At 44.5% G+C, this 20,533-nt stretch overlaps 2 protein-coding genes across 3 annotated transcripts in view; one reads left to right on the top strand and one right to left on the bottom strand.

Annotated features, from left to right (window-relative positions):
* FKBP1B (FKBP prolyl isomerase 1B) overlaps window positions 1-13,646 on the top strand; it is a 47,298-nt gene extending 33,652 nt beyond the window's left edge. For both annotated transcript variants that reach the window (XM_040554362.1, XM_040554363.1), the window contains 2 exons: window positions 7,997-8,109; window positions 10,528-13,646. In XM_040554362.1, the coding sequence (XP_040410296.1) occupies window positions 7,997-8,109; window positions 10,528-10,656 (242 nt within the window). In that variant the 3' untranslated portion in view covers window positions 10,657-13,646. The remainder of the gene's footprint in view (window positions 1-7,996; window positions 8,110-10,527) is intronic.
* A 1,116-nt stretch (window positions 13,647-14,762) lies between these two features.
* Window positions 14,763-20,405, bottom strand: SF3B6 (splicing factor 3b subunit 6). The gene is made up of 4 exons (XM_040554361.1): window positions 20,212-20,405; window positions 19,853-19,971; window positions 16,323-16,461; window positions 14,763-16,187 (listed from the first exon to the last, which is right to left on the bottom strand). Exons 1-4 carry the CDS (start codon window positions 20,239-20,241, stop codon window positions 16,098-16,100), a joined length of 378 nt encoding a protein of 125 aa, XP_040410295.1. The 5' UTR covers window positions 20,242-20,405; the 3' UTR covers window positions 14,763-16,097.
* Window positions 20,406-20,533: the final 128 nt, after the last annotated feature.

The raw sequence follows: 20,533 nt of genomic DNA, 5'->3' as shown, positions 1-20,533 counted from the left end.
AGTATTGACTGTCCCTTCTTACATGCCTTAGTCAACATTCCTTTTTATAAGCTGTGTTTTCTTCTCTGTTTGCATCTTGTATGTCTCTTCTTCCAATAATGTTTTTCCTTTTCTCCTTCTTATTTAAGAGCACACTAGTGGCTGAGTCCTTTGCAAGATGTTAGATGATTACTGTTTTTCAAGATAAGTTTCAGTAGAAAGCTCCTCTGTGAATGAGATATAACCATGCTATGCATGAAGAAACTTGGATGTCACAAAAAAAAATGGTAAACAGAGTCCTGCAGGAAAGAAAGAGCATTCATTCATGAGGGATGTGACGAGAAATGTTATTTTTCAGCTCCAAATGCCCCAAAGGCCAGCGTTTTGGTGGTAACACCAAGTGGTAACACATTAAGAATAGGCTTTTTTTTGGTGTGTGTTCAAATTTATTGTTTCAGGGTATGCACAGCTTCTTAACACGGTGACCTACCAGCGATGGGTAGATTTGTCACTAGGCTGTTACTAGTTCTAGCCAAGGGGATCCAAGGTGTTGCACTGATAAATTAAGATTTCAGCACAAATTTTGTTCAGAAGGAAATGGAGGCACGTGCTGGAAGTCTAGACAGTTGAAAATCAAAGGATGGCCAGTCTGGGAACAGTTGGTCATTAAAGCCCACCTAACTGCTGATGAGGTTTTGTTGGTCTGGGCTAGGCTGGCTGGGAATGGGTGGTGGTGGTCTTCCGGCAGATCAATCTGCATCCCCTTTCCCAGCACAGAGGAGGAATTGATTGGTAGGAAAGCTGGTAGAAACACAAGAGATGTGAAGTATTTCTTTAGTAACGTGTTCTCTCTAAAATGTTGCTTTAGACGTCTATTGTCCCAGTCGTTAGCTTAGCCAGACTGACCTGAATCTGCCATACTTACTCAAATGAAATTTGCCTTGTGCTGCAGAGCATGTATATTTTACAGCTCAACTTTGTAATGGTAACAGAACCAGAGCCTAAAATGAAATAACTGTGTTAAGGCAACAGGATACCAGAGGAATTGGTTTGGTCTCCTTACAATTAATGTAGAAGATGTTTATTGAACCTTACATCTGCCTTGGGGGTGAGCCTACTTTCTCTTCTCTTTTAGAAGTATGCAAATCTATAAAGCCGTTAGGACAGAGTGATGCCTTTCAGGAGAACAAGCTAGACAATTGCATGTAATTTTGCTTGGCTGTGAAGTCAGGCTAAATGCAAGGCTCAGTCATATTGTCTTGTAGTTATACGCAACGCTGATATATAGCGCGCGGTAATGCATTATTGAGTAGTTGTCTTTTGTGTCTTCATCGCATGGTGTCAGCTGCGTAATAAATAATTGATTACGTTGCTCTTACTCTGCATTAAAGATATATGAGGATATAATACACGAAGAAAAAGCAGCAGCAAGGCAGCCCGTGTGGGAAAGATCAACCATTCTGAAGTGCTCTGCGGTAACAGGAACTACCAAGTGACCACCGCCACTATTTCCCGCTTCTGTACTTCGAGGCAGTGTTTGCTTGTCATGGCAACAAATGGCACGTACAAACTGTTGCTGCTGCTTTTTAAACAGAAAAAAAAATTGTGGTAAAGATCTGATACGCTGCAGAGATGCACCCCCAAGTCTCGCCAATTATTATCCCTCTGTACAGAAAAAATCCCTTAGAAAGGCTAATCATTTTTTCTTAAGTGGTTGCGAACTGTCAGAAAAATACAGTCTAAGCAAATCCTTTTTCCTCTTAAGGCTATGTTCATATTAAATAGAGGAAAAGTTAGCAGGGAAAAATTTGTATTTACAGTGGTACTAAACCTCTGTCGTTGAACCTTCCTTTCCCTTGCAAAGCCATGTTTCCCTTCCTAATCCATGTCCCTGTACAGGACACAGTACTGCTATGTAAAAACCGAGTGTAGGAAACAAAAGCTTCCTCCAGCTCACATTCAACACTCTCTATTTCCATTGCAAGAATTGCTGATGAAAACAATTTTCGTCATTAAAGTTGACGAGGCTGCCAATTTTTCCAGAAAGGAGCTGACTTTGGGAGTCAAATCACGGAAATGAAAGAGGAAGCGGCTACTTACCGGTGGCTGTTTGGAAGGAGGCAGGTGGCCAAGAGAAGCTACAGGTCACTGGAAGCTGTTATTACGATGAAAAGTTGTAAGCCAGTGCGCTGTGTTTTGAGGTAATAATGACATGACAAATGAAGATGTAAGAGGTGCGAGATATCCGCCTTGCACAGATCTGAATTCTGCTGGAATGCCCTGCGGAGCGAGAGGCATGTCAGGTCCTCCAGGCATTTCCCTGGGAACGAAAAGCCCACGGCACCGGCCGTGTTGCCTTGAAAATCGTTGCCCAGATCTTTGCCTTTAACACTAGCACAGACATAAAACTGTTCTTGTTCCTGATGGGGAAACAGCAAGATTTTCAGGAGCGTTAGACATGAGATCCAACCACAAGCTAGGGGGAAGCCACCGAAGGCAGGAGAGTTGTCCTGCTTTCCTATATGTCGGAACTGAATCCTAAAGAAAATTGTTCCATTTCCATGTCAACTGTGAGTAACCAGTAAAATCAGTGGAGTTCTGCTGGTGTAGTCCAACCTGGGATATGATTTGTGACTTTATGGGTGTGTTTTTCCCACTGCTCCTCTAGGATTGTGCTGAACTCTTCTTCTCTAAACTGTGTCCTCCTCTATATGCTATGAAGGCTTCGATGTTGAGATAAAGGTTTTTGTGCAGTTTCTAGAAACTTCCCAATAAATAATGGATTTTTCAGGCTAAAAGTATATATTAGTGATAGTTATAGACTATAAATGGGAAAATTGAGAATTTCCAGCCTGTGTGAAGTTCTTCGGACAGAATATTGGCATATTTTGACATTAGAAACAATATATTTTAGGGAAAAAGAAGCACTTGAGATCAAAAATTCTTAGCTCACAGCAACGCTGACTTCAGGAAATGTTGCCTCTGAGAGTCCAAGCCACTTAAGTCATGGTAACCAAATCAAATGACAAGTTTATAACAGCACAGATTTATTGCAAGGCATAATTGGAAAGGTGATTGCATTAAAGGCCATCAAAATATAGTCCCTGTCGTGAAGAACCCCTGGCCTCCATAAAACGAAACAGGATAGCACCCTAGAAACATCTTCTGAATATCTGTCCCTCTTTCTCCTGCCAACAAATGTACAGAAAATAACTGTCTTCAAGTATATGAATTATGTTTACTTTCTGTAGGTAACTACAGTTTGAAAAATAAGGGAACAACCTGCAACTGTTTTTTGAGCATCACCTATTCAGTTCATCCCCTTAATGCTCTTTTCAAGTAAGTGAATCCCATTGTTGAGGCTAAAAGAGCAACGAGTGAAATCAAGGGATTTGTCCTGGATTAGAACCTATGTCTTCTGATTCCCAGAATGTGTCAACACTGCAAAAATAAGTTAATTCAGTAAACATTGGAGCCAGTGAAGCCTGGGATGCAATTCGGTCTACTTCAGGTAGGTAGATGGTTGAGTTAGTGTCTCCTCACTTGGGCCCTCTGAGGAGCTAGCTGCCTGGCTTTTTAAATTAATGGTGTTAACTTTTAAACTTTTTAAAGTTAGTTGACTGAGAATATACAACAATTCCAGGAGGTTGTTGTAGTCCTAAGATATATATGTGGATGGCGCGAATCATTCTTGGAGATACTGCTCTTTCACCACTGACTGTAGAAGTAGCCCAGGTGACAGACTGAGACTCAGTTTCTACCTAACGACGGCTAACGTTAGTAGCAGAATTCATCTCACCTCATTTACACATACATTAACTGGATTCAGGCACTTAAATTTGACTGGATATTTATGGAGGGCCTTCAGTGTTATCGCTCTCCATCCATCTAATGCATAGATGATGGTCTGAGCATGGTTTGCGGCATGGTTTTGTTGGAACCTTAGGGGTAAATTAGGTACCAAAATAGCTGGGCTGGCTCTATGGATTTGTGTTATGTGGCTGGTGGAATTCCCAGCTGAATTATTCTCAGGTTAAGGAACCCCCAGTAAAAAGAAACGGACTGTGGGCTGCCTACAACATTCCTACTGTTCCTAACATCTCCTCCATAGCATAGATTGCCTGAAAGCAAATAACGATTGAGCCTTTCTCATGGTAGAAGCTCTTAGAGGATCTGTTTCCTACCCAGATTTATTTTTGTGACATGCATAGGATCTTTATGTCATTATGAGCCCTACTCCTCTGCCAGACCTTGTAGAAACTGGCTAAAAGATTCAAAATTTACAAATTAAGTTCAGACAGTGTCATTAGCCCTTTCCCCTGGGAATAAACTTAAATGGTGTGGTCTTAAGCTGAGGGTGACTGACCTCAGGTAATTCATGTTAAAAGAGTCATGCAGGCACGCCTGTCCCTGGTCGTGTTCCTTAACAAAAAGATTTGTCTATTCTTTAAACTTCCTCAGCTTCAATGAGCTTTTCTACAGCCACCTGATTTTTAACACTCAGTTGTTGATGAGGACACCTCGTATATCAGATTGTTTTCAAATCCACATAATATTCTGATGAATGAGTCTGTACACTTAATTATTTTGATGCAATGATTGCTACCTTTCCGAATCAAATGTGAGGTTATTATAAGAAGTGAGCATGTAGGCATCTAGATGTCCTTGCTCAGTCAAACATCCTATTGATTGCCAAGGGAGTTTTGACTTTGCAAAACAATGTCATTGATCGGTTCCCAGTTGTGTGGGTTTTTTCTCTCCCTGTTGTTAGCCAGATAAATAAAGGTGCTTGCAGGCTGAAGATGGGCATCCATCCTTGTTGAAGAATATTAACCAAATCAATTTTTTCACAAAAAGAAAATCAATTGATGCATTAGCAAGAGAGAAAATAAAACATTATGCTCTTTTAGCTCCCAGGAGGCTGAGGAGTTGACTCTAACTTTCAGAAACAGAGAGATAAAAAAGATGGGCTTCAAAGTTCAGATCTAAATCCGGATCGGATCTTCTCCGAGGCACATGGGGACTCTGACTCATTTCTAAACTCGAAGTCCATTTAAAGGGCAGTCATATAAAAACTGACCCTCTTGCCAGAGCTTCAGCAGATACACAGCATCTGACTCTGCATCCCAATTTGTCCTCCAAAAGCAATGAGGTGGGTTGGTGGCAGAGGAGATTACATTTCCGAATTCATCACTTGATGACTTTTCATCCATTGCTGAAAATAGGATGTTCTCATAAACACAGGAGAAAACAGAAGCCTGTTTTCTTCCACAAGCCTGTCTCCTATAGACTTTTGATGGTGAAATGAGATCAGTTTTGATATGATATATATTCGACTAGCAAGCTCTCCAAAGTTTAGTTCTGGTTCTGTCACCAGTTTGATCTGTGGTTTTTAGTAAACCATCAGACCTTCAAGCTAAGTATTTTAATAGGCTTAGTTACAAAACAAAGTGAAAACATGCTAAAGTGTTGTGGAACTTTGCCTCTGAACCTAAACTTCCAGAGTGAGGCTATTTTGTAATAAACATCTCTTTCTACCTCCTTGGGCTGCTGTGAAGAATAATTAATGTTTGCACACTACTTTGAACATGCAGAATTTAATGGCAGTACAAAGACTGAATATTAAAACTACAAAATATTGGGATTCTCTAATAGTCTCCTTCCATTTCATAGAAACAAAAGGTTTTATGATATGTTTAAAAACAAAATTGCTGTAAGAAAGGACTGCTCTTTAAGATCAAATACTTCAAAAAGGATTATATGATATGCCTGAGAGTTCCCCCTGAGCTGCTTCTTCCTGCCTGCCCTCCTGCATATGCATGCTGTTTTTCTACCATCCAAATGAATCTGTGTTTGTTTGTATCCAGAAGACAGCTGTCCTGGCATCCCAGGCTGCATGGAGGGGCTTTGGGAGATCACCAAGCAGATATATTGCACAATATGTATGTACCTACAGCAGAGCATACATCAAATGCTTCACTATTCTACTGTAAAAAAAGAAAAATCAGGAATATGACAAACACTACTGGTGAAGGCTGTGAAACATAATTATGGGCTGGTTATTCCATAACTGCCCTCCTAAGGTTGTCTACACCACCCTCTTCTCTGAAGCACCAGCTTAGACAAGTGTTGGACTTGGTCAACGGCTAAATGACCTTAATACGTCACTTGGTTTTTGTACAGCTGTGAAACATCTGGACACGGAACCCCACTTGAACAATCGATATTTTGTACCCATTGCTGCAAGTCCAGAACGCCATCATTACTGATTTAACTACTACTGAGTTTGGAGACATCTGTGTGTGAGCTGGTTGTTTGGGCTTCTTTTCAATTCACTGCAAAGAAGTAGGCACTGCTAGGATGCAATTCTTTGTGTCCTAATGTAGATCTCTGGATTTGGTCAGATGAATTGCCCCCTAAAAGTGCATTTGTTTTTTTCTGACTTGGTTATAGAGGGAAACAGAGTAATTAGCTCAAAAATAGCCGGAAACATGAAGATAGATAAGGTGAATCCTACCCTTTCAGTCCTTGTTTTTCATTCTGGCACATCTCTTTACATTTATCATTGATTCATAAGATGCGCTTTTTAAGTAAGCCAAATGTGCCGTTTTTTGTTGTTTGAACAATAACTAATGATTTTTTCACTAGGAAAAAAAACTCATGCATTGAACTGGTCTGTTAATATAACTGCTTTAATGAAAGGAAACCAGAAAGACTGTCTTTCTCATATTGAATCATAAATATAGTATTTCTCAGCATTTTCTGTCAAACCTGTCCTTGATAAAATTGTTTTCAACCAGAAACTTTCCCAAATACTTGCTTATTCATGGGTGTTTCTTTTTACAGCACCTTGTACAGTAGGGTCATTGTATATGCCCAGAACACCCTGGCATTGCAGCATTACAAAGAAAGTATTTATTCTAATGCATAAATACCAGCCCAGCATTGCAATATTCAGCGTGTAACATTTGGAAAGAGCAATTATTGACTACTCTGAAGTTTAAAGCTATCATAAATACCAGTTTGAAAAAGAATGAGGAGACCTAATGATGTAGAGCCCTGTAAAGGCTTGTCCATTTGCTGTAAAATCTGTGCATATGTTCATAATATACAGGTTGAAACAGTGTTGTGTCCGTCCAAATGAGCAAGTAAGGTGTTGCTGTGACTGTCTTGGGGCTGTATGGCAATATAAGGAATGAGCTAAGGGAGTATTCATATAAATGTCCTTGCTATTCCCTTCCCTTCCCTTCCCTTCGCTTCCCTTCGTCCCGTCCCGTCCCGTCCCGTCCCGTCCCGTCCCGTCCCTTCCCTTCCCTTCCCTTCCCTTCCCTTCCCTTCCCTTCCCTTCCCTTCCCTTCCCTTCCCTTCCCTTCCCTTCCCTTCCCTTCCCTTCCCTTCCCTTCCCTTCCCTTCCCTTCCCTTCCCTTCCCTTCCCTTCCCTTCCCTTCCCTTCCCTTCCCTTCCCTTTTTTTTGAATGCAGAATCTTTTCTGTTCTTTGTGTGCAAGGAGGAAACACATACAGCTGTATCGGGGTGAGGAAGTTTCACTTGCACAGTGTGAAATGGCCCCATTTGTGTAACACTTTATTCTAGCACTGCTGAGTAAATCCAGTAGAGAAGTTTAACAGTCAAGGTACCAAACACGGCTTTTAGGAATTCTGGTGTAAATTTGCAGAAACGAGGCAAAGGAACTGCTGTATGCACGCATATGTTTAACTGGCAGCAAATTGGCTCAGAGTTCCCAAACCTGAATGTACATCCCCACCCTTCGTAGTCAGAGGAAAGCTCCTGTTGACTGCCATGAGCTTTGGACCACACATGGCAACAGGCCGGGGTCACCCATGTTCTCCACAAGGACTGTTTGGAGCTGCCATGTGCGTTTCTGATGAGGTTTCAAAGTGAAAATGGAAGTGAACAGTTGATGCGTCCAAGACACTAATTTTTCACTTCTTTCCCCTCTACCTTTCAGCACTTCAATTTAGGTGTAGCTCAGATTGAAACTGTCTTGTTTTGGCAGGAATGCTGCAGAATGGGAAGAAGTTTGATTCCTCCAGAGACAGAAACAAGCCTTTCAGGTTCAAGATTGGCAGGCAAGAAGTCATTAAGGGATTTGAAGAAGGTGTTACACAGGTACAAAGAAATTATTCTACCTGAATTTCAAACCATGCGAAGGGTGTGTAAGCACAGTAGTGTTCAGTGCAATATTGACAAGACCGAGTGGAAATCACAATGTAGAATCCTACATGGTTTTCTTAGTGGTTTTAAGTTGTGCCGGGAAGGTTTAGGTTGGATACTAGGATGAATTTAGTCATCAAAAGGGTGGCCGAGTGTTGGAACGGGCTGCCCAGGGAGGTGGTGGGGTCCCCATCCCTGGATATATCACTGTAACGTGGCACTGAGGGACGTGGCTTAGTGATGGCACTCAGTAGGTCAGGTTGATGGTTGGACTTGGTGATGTTGAAGGCCCTTTCCAACCTAGATAATTCTGTGATTCTGCGCTATGAAGGCACGGTCCATTCAAGCACACTGTTTCCTATAGTCCTCCCCTGGCTGGCCAGGGATGCCCCTGCTCACAAGGCTTTCCTTGTGGTGTTTGGGAGGGAAGAGGTTAAACCCCCTTGCCAGGTGTCAACGTGCCACGTAACCCTTGCTTCTTCCCCAGGGCTAGCTACCACAAATAAACCCCAGCAGGCTCAGAAATGTTCCAGGTGGCTGCATTTTATGGAGTGGCTTCTCTTCAGGTGCTCCATAAAGGCCAAGCTGCCATTGTGATGACCTCCACGACTTTGACCCTTACTGAACAGGGTACCAAACTGCACCGTTACGCTTTTATGACTTCGGGCTCCCAGCTACAGAACTTCACATTCAGTGAGCACCCCTCAGCCAGGAAACAGAAAACTGCCCTCCGTTAATTACAGCTTGAGTGCCAACACGGTAAAACCTGGAAGGAGCCACACAAGGCAGTTCATTGCCATCTCTGTGGCATTTTGTCTGCAACACTGTGAGGTCCCACTGTGTGAGGAGTGCCATCGGGGCTCTCAAGTGCAAGAGTGAGTGAGATCAGGGCGTAAAATTCCTTGTTATTCCCTATTTCTGGGTCCTGGAGCTCAAAGTAGGAGGAAATTGCTCAAATATTATTAACAGGAATATTTTTTTTATGCTTAACTAAAGAGAAGGAAAGAATGCAAAATGAGAAACTTAGGTTCAGAGGGGTTAGTTTTATCCCAGTCAGAAGCAGTGCAGATAAAGCTCTGGCAGCAAGCTCAGGGCGAATCAGTTTTATCCCTCCCTTAACTCTCACTCACCGCCTTGTGGCTCTTCGTTAGGGTGGCCTGAAGCCTGGCCAGCAGTCGGGGTAGCCACATGCTGCCCTCCTGCTCCTCCTAGCGGATCACTCACCGAGGTTAAGCCTGTGGCTGTCTCCTGGAGGGTTTGGGGACTGTGACTGACACAAGGCACTTGGGAAAAGGCAGCTCACTTTGTCTAGCATTTAGATTTGGATTTAGGGAGCTCATCTGCTCTTATACCCTCAGTCCTCTGCTGTGAATGCTCCCTGGATGTGAGGGAGCCACATTCACATTCTTCTTCTACCCAGAGTGATCAGAGCTATAGCTTTGGCATATTTTATAGAAACTGAAAAGAAATTCAACAGGAGAAATTGCATAATCCATAGTCCAGTCCAGTCTCAGGAGAGAAGGCTGAGTTAAAATCACTGGATCAAATCAAGGATCATTTCTTGCTCAGTGCACGAGTCTTATTTTGGGAGCACTCTAGCCTCGAATAGTTTGTTGGAAGAACAGGGTTTTGACTCTTTATACCCCAAATATTGGTGAGTACTTTTACCTCTAGAACCAATTCGGGGGTGAGAGAAATGGACATTTCTGTCCGTCCCAGGGACCAGGACTCTCTTGTGGAATAAGCAGCACCTGAGGTGAGGTGTCTGCCTTGGATTTGAGCCTAGGGAAACCTCTTTTAAGTAGGATTGCATCAGTGTTTACTTTGCATCTGCCCAGCAGTGGGAAGTTGGACGCTTACAGCATTAGCGTTGGGGCAGTAGTTTTGAAGTCATCCCTGCTGATGGCTGAAGAAGGAAAAACGTTGCTTCTTCACTGCGTCCAAATGAAGCAATGATTGTCGCTTCCCACCTGTGTTCCTGCTCTGATTTCTCATGAATACAGAGCTCTGACTGTACCTGCTACTGGGAGCCTTTTCCATAACGCCTGCTGATGGCGTTACAGGGATCCCGCACCCCTCAGCAGAACCCACACCTCATGCAGCTGCCTCTGGGGTAAGCCGTGTGGAGCAAAGCGTGCCTTGAAAAGCCTTCCTGTTACTCTCAGTGTGGCTCTGGTGATTTAAATAACAGCAGTGAGAAGCCGGAGGAGTTAGGAGACCTGAGCTGTGGCAGCTTGAGCTTTCTACAAGAGCTGAAAGATGAATCCCATTGTCCTAACTGGCCTCGATTCTGTAAATCTGCCATGCAGCGATTTGTTCTTTTCCTCCTAATATTGTGTTTTATCTTTTTTCCTCTCAAAACCCAAAAACCAGATGAGCTTAGGACAAAGAGCAAAGCTGACCTGCACACCTGAGATGGCCTACGGAGCCACGGGGCACCCAGGGGTCATCCCTCCCAACGCCACCCTCCTCTTCGACGTGGAGCTGCTCAGGTTGGAGTGAGTCTTCTCGAGGGAGGCACCTGTCGATAACCATCCGTTCCTTCTCCCCTTCCCCGCAGCGGGAGAAATCTTCACTGGAATCCTCACCTTCCCTGCTCAAGCTGTCACGTCAGTAGCGCCTGCTGTTCAGTTTCTGAAGCCTTCTCTCTGGTTTTTTAACTTTGTGGTGTCCGTAGTTGCCTTTTATCAGAAGCTTTGCTTTGGGAAAAAATGTCTACCGCTGTAACATTTTCAAGTTGTACATTTTATTTACCTTGCATGTAATAAAACTTCACGGTGATGATTGCAAATATATATAAATATAAATATATATATATATATTCCTTATTGAAAAACCACTGCCTTACTGTACACTTAAACCAAGAAAAAAAAATAAAAACACAAAAGGTGCTCAAAAAATCCAATGTACGCCTTGTACATGAACGGGCATTAGCCAAACAGAGTTACCTGCGCTGCCACTTTTCTCAACTTGTACGTTCTGCTTGCTGCTGTTTTAAAAAGTACTGTCTCATTTAAGAATTAAATATATATATAAAACAATAAAATATTGATACTTTACAATTTCTGTTTTCTTTTTTTTTTTCTGCTTTCCACTGGCCACTGGAATTATTTTTGGTGCATAAGATGTTCTTCAGACACTCATCTACTGATTTTCTTGTTAATTATTTCTCTCTTTACATGAGTACATGTAATTCCACGTACTGCCTCTGTTACAGATCACACAGTAGAAGATCTCTGTGGGAGCAGCAGTACCTGGGAGGGTGCATGTAGGGGCTGCCGGGACAGGGAGGTTTCCTGACTCTCCATCTCCCCTGCACTGCTGGTGGCCCCTCAACTCTGGCCAAAATTTAGCTGCTGAGGAGAGGGAAGGGGATGTTCCTACAGCGCAGGTTCAATTCTCTGCCTTTACAAGGGTAAAACTAGTGTAACAATTCCTGCTGGAGCTGAACTAGGCTGAAAATGAGCAAAATTACATGTATCCACCTCACAAAACCAATCTGAACGTGGACCGATGCGGCCACTGAACACACCTTATTCTTAGGCTGCACTTTTTGGTGCTGGTCACGTAACCTGTAATTGTACTCCCCGCACCATGCTCATGGCACTCGAGGCAACAATACTTCTTTCATTTGACAGTTATACGAATGCACAAAGCACTGGTTCCTCCTCTGGAGGCAGGAAGATGTGTAGACTCTCATTTCCCTAGTTTTAGCAGATAAGGAGAGCTGCCTCTGTACTGTTATTTTTGCATTGCCTAAACTTGGTTTCTCACATTTTGGCTTGCTTTTCCGCTCTGCACTGGAAAAATGTACATCACTGGGGCATGATGTTATCTTTATTCGGCCTGGCTTTAAGCTATTTGTGTAATTTTTCAACTGCTGGGTTTTTGGAACCGTTGGTGTGCTATTTCCCTGTGCGAGTCTCTGCAAGTGCGAGGAGACAGGCTGCAAAGCCACGTAGTGAGGTGATACCGCCTGGAGGTGAGAGAGGAAAGGGGCACAGAACACCAGGACTACCAATTTGATCACCAGTGACCACAGATTTCTCTCTTCTCTTGATTTGCGTTTTAGCCACAAAGCTGCGTTTTATCTTGTTAATTCATAAGCAAACAAACCCCATCTCTTGCAGACTATAGTTCATTGAACATTGGCAGAGTAAACACTTGTCTTCCTTAAAACTTTGGGACCCTGTTTTGGTGGAAATGTAGGATGACTGCAGCAGCTAGGTTCCACACATCTCACCAAGAGTTCTCAGCGAGGACCTTTCCCAAATGCCTCGAAAGCAAATGGTGCTGGGAAGAATCAATTCAGTGCACCTGGAAAAACTGCATGCTCCCAGTACGCCTCCATCACCTCTCCACCCTGCTGCTGTCTATGCAACAGCTGGGACATCGCTCTCCTTTTCCCCTTCACAGGGTTTCTTACCAGGGAGAAAGATAAAAAAAAAAAGTAGGCTCCTTTCCAGTGCCCTCAGCTGTACAACCCCACCATTACCCAGTCTGTAAAATCCTCGTTACAGCTGCTTGATGAAGCTTTCTCCCTCATCACCCCCCTCTCTCTTCAGAGACCTTTGTTGGAAGCAGAGATTATTACATTTTTCATGCCAATTTCATTAAAAAAAATCTGAAAGGAAAACTAATTGTGCTTTGTGATACTTAGGGGAATTAAGTCTTCAAGGAAATGTAATCTTCAGCTCTTTATTTGACTGCAAATGTGTTAATTTATTTAATTGTATCATCGATCAACACAGTACATATAATTATTACCACTATATAATGGATTGGAAAAAATCTACTGTCACTGCCTGTGTAATCAGATATGCTCTTGTTACTAATTTCTAAACAATAGAGATGGAAAAAAAATGACCTTCCAGGCTTAATTTCATGCCCTACTTCCTGAAAAATTAAATGGAAAGCGAGCACACACAAAAACCAGCACAGATGTAGACTGCAAGGCTGGTAACATCTGCCTTATTTGCTGCCCTCTCTGCCATTCATATAACTGAACTCATTTCCCCGTCCTTTGATATTACATTTCAAACAAAATCTTGAGCAGACCTCATCAAAACAGTCCTCCGGGCATTCGATTTCCATTCCCTCTGTCTTGCAGGTACAAATTATTATTTCATTTTACATGTACAGGGACATTGAAAGCCCTGAACAGGCACTAGAAGAAGTATGAAATGGAATATTTAATGAAAGGCAGCAGCTGAGCTCTCCGAGAAATCAAAAGCTGCTGATCTTGAGGATTCATTGAAGGAATTTTTATTAATCTTATTACCCTAAAGAATTGCTTTTTTTTATATATATATATATATATATATATATATATATATATTTCAAACAGCATCGAATCCTCACCCAAACAGACACTACAGTGCACGCAACACGCTCTGTGCTATTGACAGACCAAATGCAGTATTTGCACATGATTTTAAACAAGGCAGACAGAACGTGGCTTCATCCTTAGTGCATCAGTGTTTTATTACCAGCGTTTACTTATTAGAAGCATAAATCCAGCGTGGTAACAAGCACCTCTGGTTCCAGTTACAGCCAGGGGCTTTCCAAACGCTCACCAACTTGTGTAAGTGGTGCGTTCCTGTGCCACCCCTCTACAGAGCTACGGCTGTTCATACAGCAGTCAGGCCTCGGGGAAATTTCACTCATTGAAACGTTCCTGAGGCAAGCTGGTTTTGCCTGAAAAGCTTAAGATTTGTGTTAATCAGATAGGTGAGGGAACCAACGTGGTACAGGTACAAGTAACGGACCACATGCGGATGACAGCAGACCAGATCGGTTACTTTGCACTTCACGTATGCACAGCACAGCTGTATCCAACGGGGGAAGAAGCAGCGGGCTGAGCAAGTCAAAGCCGGCCACGAGGGCAGCAGAGATTTAAAGGCAGCTCAGAGAAGTGACAGCGACTGCTGCAGCTGCCTGGTTCAGCGCTGCCCACCTGCCTGTCTCCTGTGGATGCACTCTTTTGTCCAGGCTGATTTTGCTGTCCCTGACCTCAGAGATGGCTTATTGCCTCCTGTGAGACTTCTTTCTGCAAAAAGAGGTTTCAGTTTTAAAGGGAACACCACGCTTATAGAAGTTTATAGAAGTGCTGTGGAATAAGGGGAAGGCTTCGCACTAAACACGCTAGCCATAGCTCTCATACGCAGCACCCCAAAGGCCTGTCTGTGAGTAGAAAGGAGGCCCCTGCCCGTAGAGTTGGCCTGGAACCCCCTGAAATAGTCCAAGAGCCTTTCTGCAGCCCCCTCCCTGCGGCTCAGGGCAGCACCAGCTCCCTGTGTGCGCGCTCCCAGCTGAGAAACGACAGGCACAGCACACGGCAAATACAGGGGACAGCTTCTGTTCGAGAGCTGGGCTTGGCACCCAGCACCAGGCACCCTCACTGCCTCACCCACCTGCTGAACGCGCAGGAACATTTATGCACACATCGCAGCTGCGGTGAGGGGTACTAGACAAAGTATTACCTTTATCAAACATTCCTGTAATGACTGATTCCTTTTTAAAAATATTACAAGCACAGAATAAAACAAGCCTTGATTAAAAAACAAAGCAAAATTATGTACACATTTATTTATACTTTTTTCTTTTTACTAAACGGACAGAACTGCATGCTTTAAGAGTCAGATTTCAATAAAGAAAAAACACTCCATTATGACAATATAATAGACAAGAATTTTTAACCTGAGTTCTAAACCCTCAGGCAAAATACGTTTACATCTGCCCACATTCTGCACTGGCTAGAAGCCGCATGGTCAGTGAGCTGAACATCAAATCCAAGCGCGTAAATCCTCCTGGGAGGCGGGATGACTACCTGCGATCACACAACTTGCAGCTGGGTAAGAACAGAGGCAGAGCTCAACCCTGTCCACTTCTCAATTAGACTGGTTATGCATGCCAACAACCTGATTTTTATTCATGAGACGTGAGTGCTGATACTTTTAGAAATAAAAAGCCCCAAAATTTAAATCTGGTTTCCTTTTTCCTCCAGCAGATATTACACATACAGGTATAAAAGTTCAAATGTACGAACAGGAAACAATCCCATCACAGGTATCTAAAATCACTGCCAGTATCTGTGGCCTTGCTTTAGTCCGGTGTTCCCTAATAACATGAAAAGCACGAAGTTCATTCCTGCTGCTCCTACTAAGTTCAGTTTTAACCGGTACACTTAAAAATCTCTCTCAGCCATACAGCAATGCACCGTCAGAGCAAGATTATCTCACAGCAGCTCACCTGGTCTGTCCTCATTGCTGGGAACAAGGCATTTTGACTGAAGTCACCAAAGCAGTTGGATTATTTTAAAAGGCCACTCATTTTCTAGTTCGTAGAAAAAACTTCATTATGAACATGGAGTTAGGCTTTGTTTGTTCCTAGTAACAAATATTCTGAGGAAAAAGATGCAGTGAATTGTGTAAAACATACCGGTGTGAACAAGAATCAAACCACACTTTTTTTTTTTAATTAAAAACCAAAGCACAAGAATCCCCGTGGCAGGGACACTCTTGTTTACTTGCATTATTCCGTTTTTAGAAGTGGCAAGTGAAATTCAGCACGCAGACAGCTGATACAAAGCCCCTTGAGCTCTTTGCATTAACTGGCTGCCCCGTTTAAAATCAGCCCTGCAGCCTGGGCAGAATTTCAGCAGGCCTGTACTCGGTCCTGTCCTACAAGGGCCTGCCAGAGAGAGGACGGTGGTTACACAGCGCTTACAGCTCAGCCCTGCAACACAACGAAGCTGTGTCCATTTAGGGGGTTTAGTCTTACAGCAGATCTTCTGATGTTTTACGTTTAATCCTAATACGAAGATCTAAGGATTGAAATTACAGCCTATTAAATTTTAAAAATATATACATCAGAGAGAATCCTTACGTACTTCCAGAACACAATGGCAGGTCTTGAAAACAGTTTTCAAAAAAAAAATCAGTTTATTTTGGCGGATCTGTATTAATTCCGTATTTTTCCTTGAGAAGCTTAAGCTGTTCCTCTTTCTTCTTTGTGTCCATCTTCTGGAATGCCTGTGGTTACAAAAATAAAAGGTGTAAGAAGAAATATTTATCCTTATGATGTGTTAATCGCCAGAAATGACCACCAGTTACCACCACCACGGGTGACATCGGTCTCAGGTAACTTAAAGAACACCAAGCACTCACCCTGTTTGCGTTGTAGTACAAAACGACGAGGTATCTGTTGCACACGTTGAACCCTGACAGATGATCACAAGCATTTTTAGCATCGAAGATGTCTTCATAGACTACGTAGGCTGTTCCTCTCGTTTCGGGAGTGTTCCCACTGCAGAGCAAGATCAGGGTGAATGTTAAACTAACTGAACAGGAAATTATTCTATTTTTGTTTAGCAGTGACTGAGATTGGATTAGCTAATGCAACTTCACCACAGAATAATTATTGGTTTTGCTAGGCACTGAAATATACCCCTGCTTCCTACACCAATCTTCACTTAGAGTTCAGAGTCAGAAGCGATAGGAAAATGTAACAGAGACATGGTGCTGTTGCTGTGAGCGGTCAACACATTTCGGCAAAGTTTTTGGAACAGCAATTAGCTTGTTTTATTGAACATTACAAGACTGGGCTGTCAGCTAGTGGCTGCCCAGACCTGATGCCACCTAGGATGGGATGCTGTCCTTAGCACACCACAAACCAGCCGCGCTGCTCCAAGACCACTTCAGACGCACAGCCACCACCTATCAGGCCACTGATCCGATTTCCTTTGCCTGAGGGACAGGAGACCCGTCTGGGCCCATAACGCTAACTAGCTCAGAGAGATGACAGAGCTCACAGCTCCCACAGATCCCGGCTGGAACACAGCTACAGCGACCTTTGTCAGCAGAACCCTTCCTAAGGCACTGACTTGTCAGAGAACTCCACCAAACGTCATCACGCATGTCTGCTCTGGGAAGAGTACACAAATGAAGAGCTGAACAGGTTAAAAACTGCACAAAGGCGCTAAGTTGTTACAAAGGGAGCTCCACAGTGCTTCCTGCCTCATAACAGCGTCAGGATTTCTGCAGGACATAACACAATCAGCAGTGCTGAACAATCAGCAGGCACACTGCTAGCAGCTCCTGTCAGAAACGCTTCAGCATGTCTCCTGACACACCTGAATTCTTCACGTGCCGCTGTCACACCACTCCAACCAACCCTTTTTCAGAAATGGTAGCTCTCCTTTACCAACTAATGACCATTAGTGAACAATTCCACCTATTTAGCCAAACAATTAATTTATGCTATCCCTTGCTCCTTTAACCACTTCCCCAGTCACTTTTGTTGCCTAACTCTCTTATCAGAAGGATCGCACCAGCTACATGTTCCAACACAGCACTGGGGAGGACACCCCTCTGTTCCTGCTTGTTTACTGAAGGCAATTCGACACATAAAACCAGCACAGGAACAAAATGAGTTTTACACAGCTGGGCAGCTGAGATCCACCACAACTCAAAGGGAAAGGGGAAGAAAATGTGATAGGAAGGGCTCAGGGGTTGAAATAAGGACAGGGAGATCAATCAACAGTTACTGTCATGGGCAAAATAAACTCAGCATAGGGAGAGTAATGCAATTTATTACCTATTACTAACAAGCTAGAGCAGCAAGAATCTAAAACAAAACAAAACCACCTTCCCCCCACCCACCCTCTTCCACCTTCTCCCCCTGAGTGGTGCAGCAGAACGGGCAACGTGGCTGCGGTCAGTCCCTGACACTTTGTCTCCGCTGCTCCTTCACGGTCCCTCTCTGCCCCTGCTCCCCGCGGGGTCCCTCCCACGGGATGCCGTTCTTCCCGAACTGAGCCTGCGGGGGCTGCCCACAGGCAGCAGCTCTTCAAGAACTGCTCCCACACGGCTCCGTACCACGGGGTCCATCCCCCAGGAGCAAACTGCTCCAGCACGGGGCCCCTACGGGCGGCAGCTCCCCCCAGACCCCCTGCTCCTGCATGGGCTCCTCTCCACGGGCTGCAGCTCCGGCCCGGGGCCTGCTCCTGCGGGGGCTCTCCATGGGCCGCAGCCTCCTCCAGGCCACATCCACCTGCTCCACCGGGGGTTCTTCCACGGGCTGCAGCGTGGAGATCTGCTCCATGTGGGACCCATGGGCTGCAGGGGGACAGCCTGCTCCACCAGGGGCCTCTCCACAGGCCGCTGGGGAACTTGTGCTGCATGCCTGGAGCACCTCCTGCCCTCCTGCTGCACTGACCTGGGGGCTGCAGGGCTGCTTCTCTCACAATTTCTCACCCTCTCTCACAGCTGCTGTAGCGCAGCAGTTTTTTCCTCTTTCTTAACTCTGCCCTCCCAGAGGTGCAAGTAACGTCACTCACTGGCTCGGCTCTGGCCAGCGGCGGGTCCCTTTTTGAGCCAGCTGGAGTTGGCTCTGATCTGACATGGAGCAGCTGCTGGGCTCTGCTCACAAGAAGCCACCCCTGCAGCTCCCCTGCTACCAAACCCTTGCCACATAAGCCCAATGCAGATCCTTACACTCAACAACCATTTTTCTTCACTATGGCTCTGACTGAAACAAGCACTTTGATCTGGGGTAAAGTTTGGTCTTTTCAGCTGTTACCATCTTTACATCCTGCATAATCAAACCAGTGAAACTCACTGTGGATTCATCACCCACCCCACTCTCAGAGCACGAGGAAGCAGACAGCAACATAAACAAGGCCACGTTCCGCTCTAGTCCAACTAGCAACCTACTCCAAAACTCAGAGATGCCACAAGTTATTTTGTCAACATCTGGACAAAGGCAGTATGAAGAAAACCTTATCAAATATAAACCGCGTTTCCTTTCTATTTGTTCATCTAAGGAAGTATGACTGACAATGTTTTCTTTTTAAGTACTAAACATGAGCGCTAACTTTTGTCACCTCCCCACTGCTTTCCAAATACTTAGTGAGGGAAAAAAAAACATTTTGTAAGAATGTCAATACTGCAGCCAATCTTACTGCAGTTCTCAATAGCTAATCGTAAATTCCAGCTTCAACCTAACTCTTTTTGCCTGCAACTTAGCAGAACATGATATTAACCAGATGAAATTATGGGTAAATCCACAGCAATCAGACAGTACTCAAGATAACAAGGAACACCAGAGCTCGGGGCTTCAATATTCAAAGGAACTAAAGGGAAAAACCTCAGATGTGCTGTAGACAGGTATAACCTCGGTGCATTTAGGAGAAAATTACAGTTGAATCTCTCTGATCCATGGACTACGTACCTCAGGAACAGGCTGTTTCTGGCCATGGTGTATTACTTGGGTAGACATGTCCGGCACCAACAGCAACATCTCAATTTTTCCATTAGTTCAGTACCTAGTACTCATTAAGCAGTAAAAGTGCTTGCTTCCAACCCTTGCTTCTCACATTTTTACATTTACTTGTAATAAAAGGTTAGCGTATTTAAGGTTTATTTAAATAAAAGTCTTTATTTTCCCCCCATATCTACGTTCACACCAGGTTTAAACTTTTCCAGCCTATCTACCAGCAATATTCTTTTCTACAGAATTCACACAGAAGAGAAACATCACTACCTTCCCCTCTGGCACAGGGATGCTGCTAAAGTACGTTCAACTTTTTAGCTGTAAAACCCAGTTCTTATCTACGGTAGTAGCACCATTGACTTATAGCAGCTACCCCAAAGCCCATGAAGCCCTTAAATTCGCAAAGGGAGCTAAACATACTCACACTCGGATTTGCCGAATAGGCCCGTATTTCCCAAAAATATCATACATCTCCTCCGCGGTGATTTTATAGGGCAAGTTCCTGATATACAGGATCCGGTTGACTTCTGGCGGCAGCCGGATCTGGTGGGGAAACAAGCCATGCGGTAACACACCCAGAGCGCTCACTTCAAACCTTACATGTTACAACTTAAGTACTAAATCTCGTGCTTACAACATTTGAGAGACCGCCTCCCTTTCTCCCCCTCAGCAGCTGTGCTTTTGCCTAACGAGCGAGCAGCCCGGAGGGCCGCCCCCCTCTCCCAGGGCCGCCCTTCGCCTCACACCCCTCCCGAGGGCCTTGGGGCAGGGGCGAGCACTCACGTTAGCTCGTTTGGCCGCTTGCATCGCCATGGCGCCGGGTGGATGGGGGACCTGGGGCCTAGGAGCGAAATAGCAGCGAGCAGCGATCCTCCAGCCCCACCGTTTACCTCAGCGGGGTGCCCGGATGCTATCCCGGCACGCACCGCGCAGCGCACCGCAAACTGCGTAACGCAAGATGCTTACCGCAAACGACGTAAGGGGAGCGACGTACCGCGAGCGGCGCACCGCAAAAGACGTAACGCAAGGGGCGTAACGTAAACGATGCGACGCGAGCGACGTAACGTAAGGAGCGTACCGCTACGCCATCGGCGCTAGGAGCCGA

The sequence above is a fragment of the Cygnus olor genome, chromosome 3 (assembly GCF_009769625.2).
Source record: "Cygnus olor isolate bCygOlo1 chromosome 3, bCygOlo1.pri.v2, whole genome shotgun sequence".
NCBI lineage: Eukaryota > Metazoa > Chordata > Aves > Anseriformes > Anatidae > Cygnus > Cygnus olor.
This window is presented reverse-complemented; position numbering and strand designations above follow the sequence as displayed.

Coding starts and splice junctions, on each gene's coding strand:
- SF3B6 (XM_040554361.1), bottom strand. CDS start 20,241: ATGGCGATGCAAGCGGCCAAACGAGCTAAC. Junction 16,462..19,852: donor CCTATTCGGCAAATCCGAGT/GTGAGTATGTTT, acceptor CTTGCTCTGCAG/TGGGAACACTCCCGAAACGA. Junction 16,188..16,322: donor TGTACTACAACGCAAACAGG/GTGAGTGCTTGG, acceptor TTGTAACCACAG/GCATTCCAGAAGATGGACAC.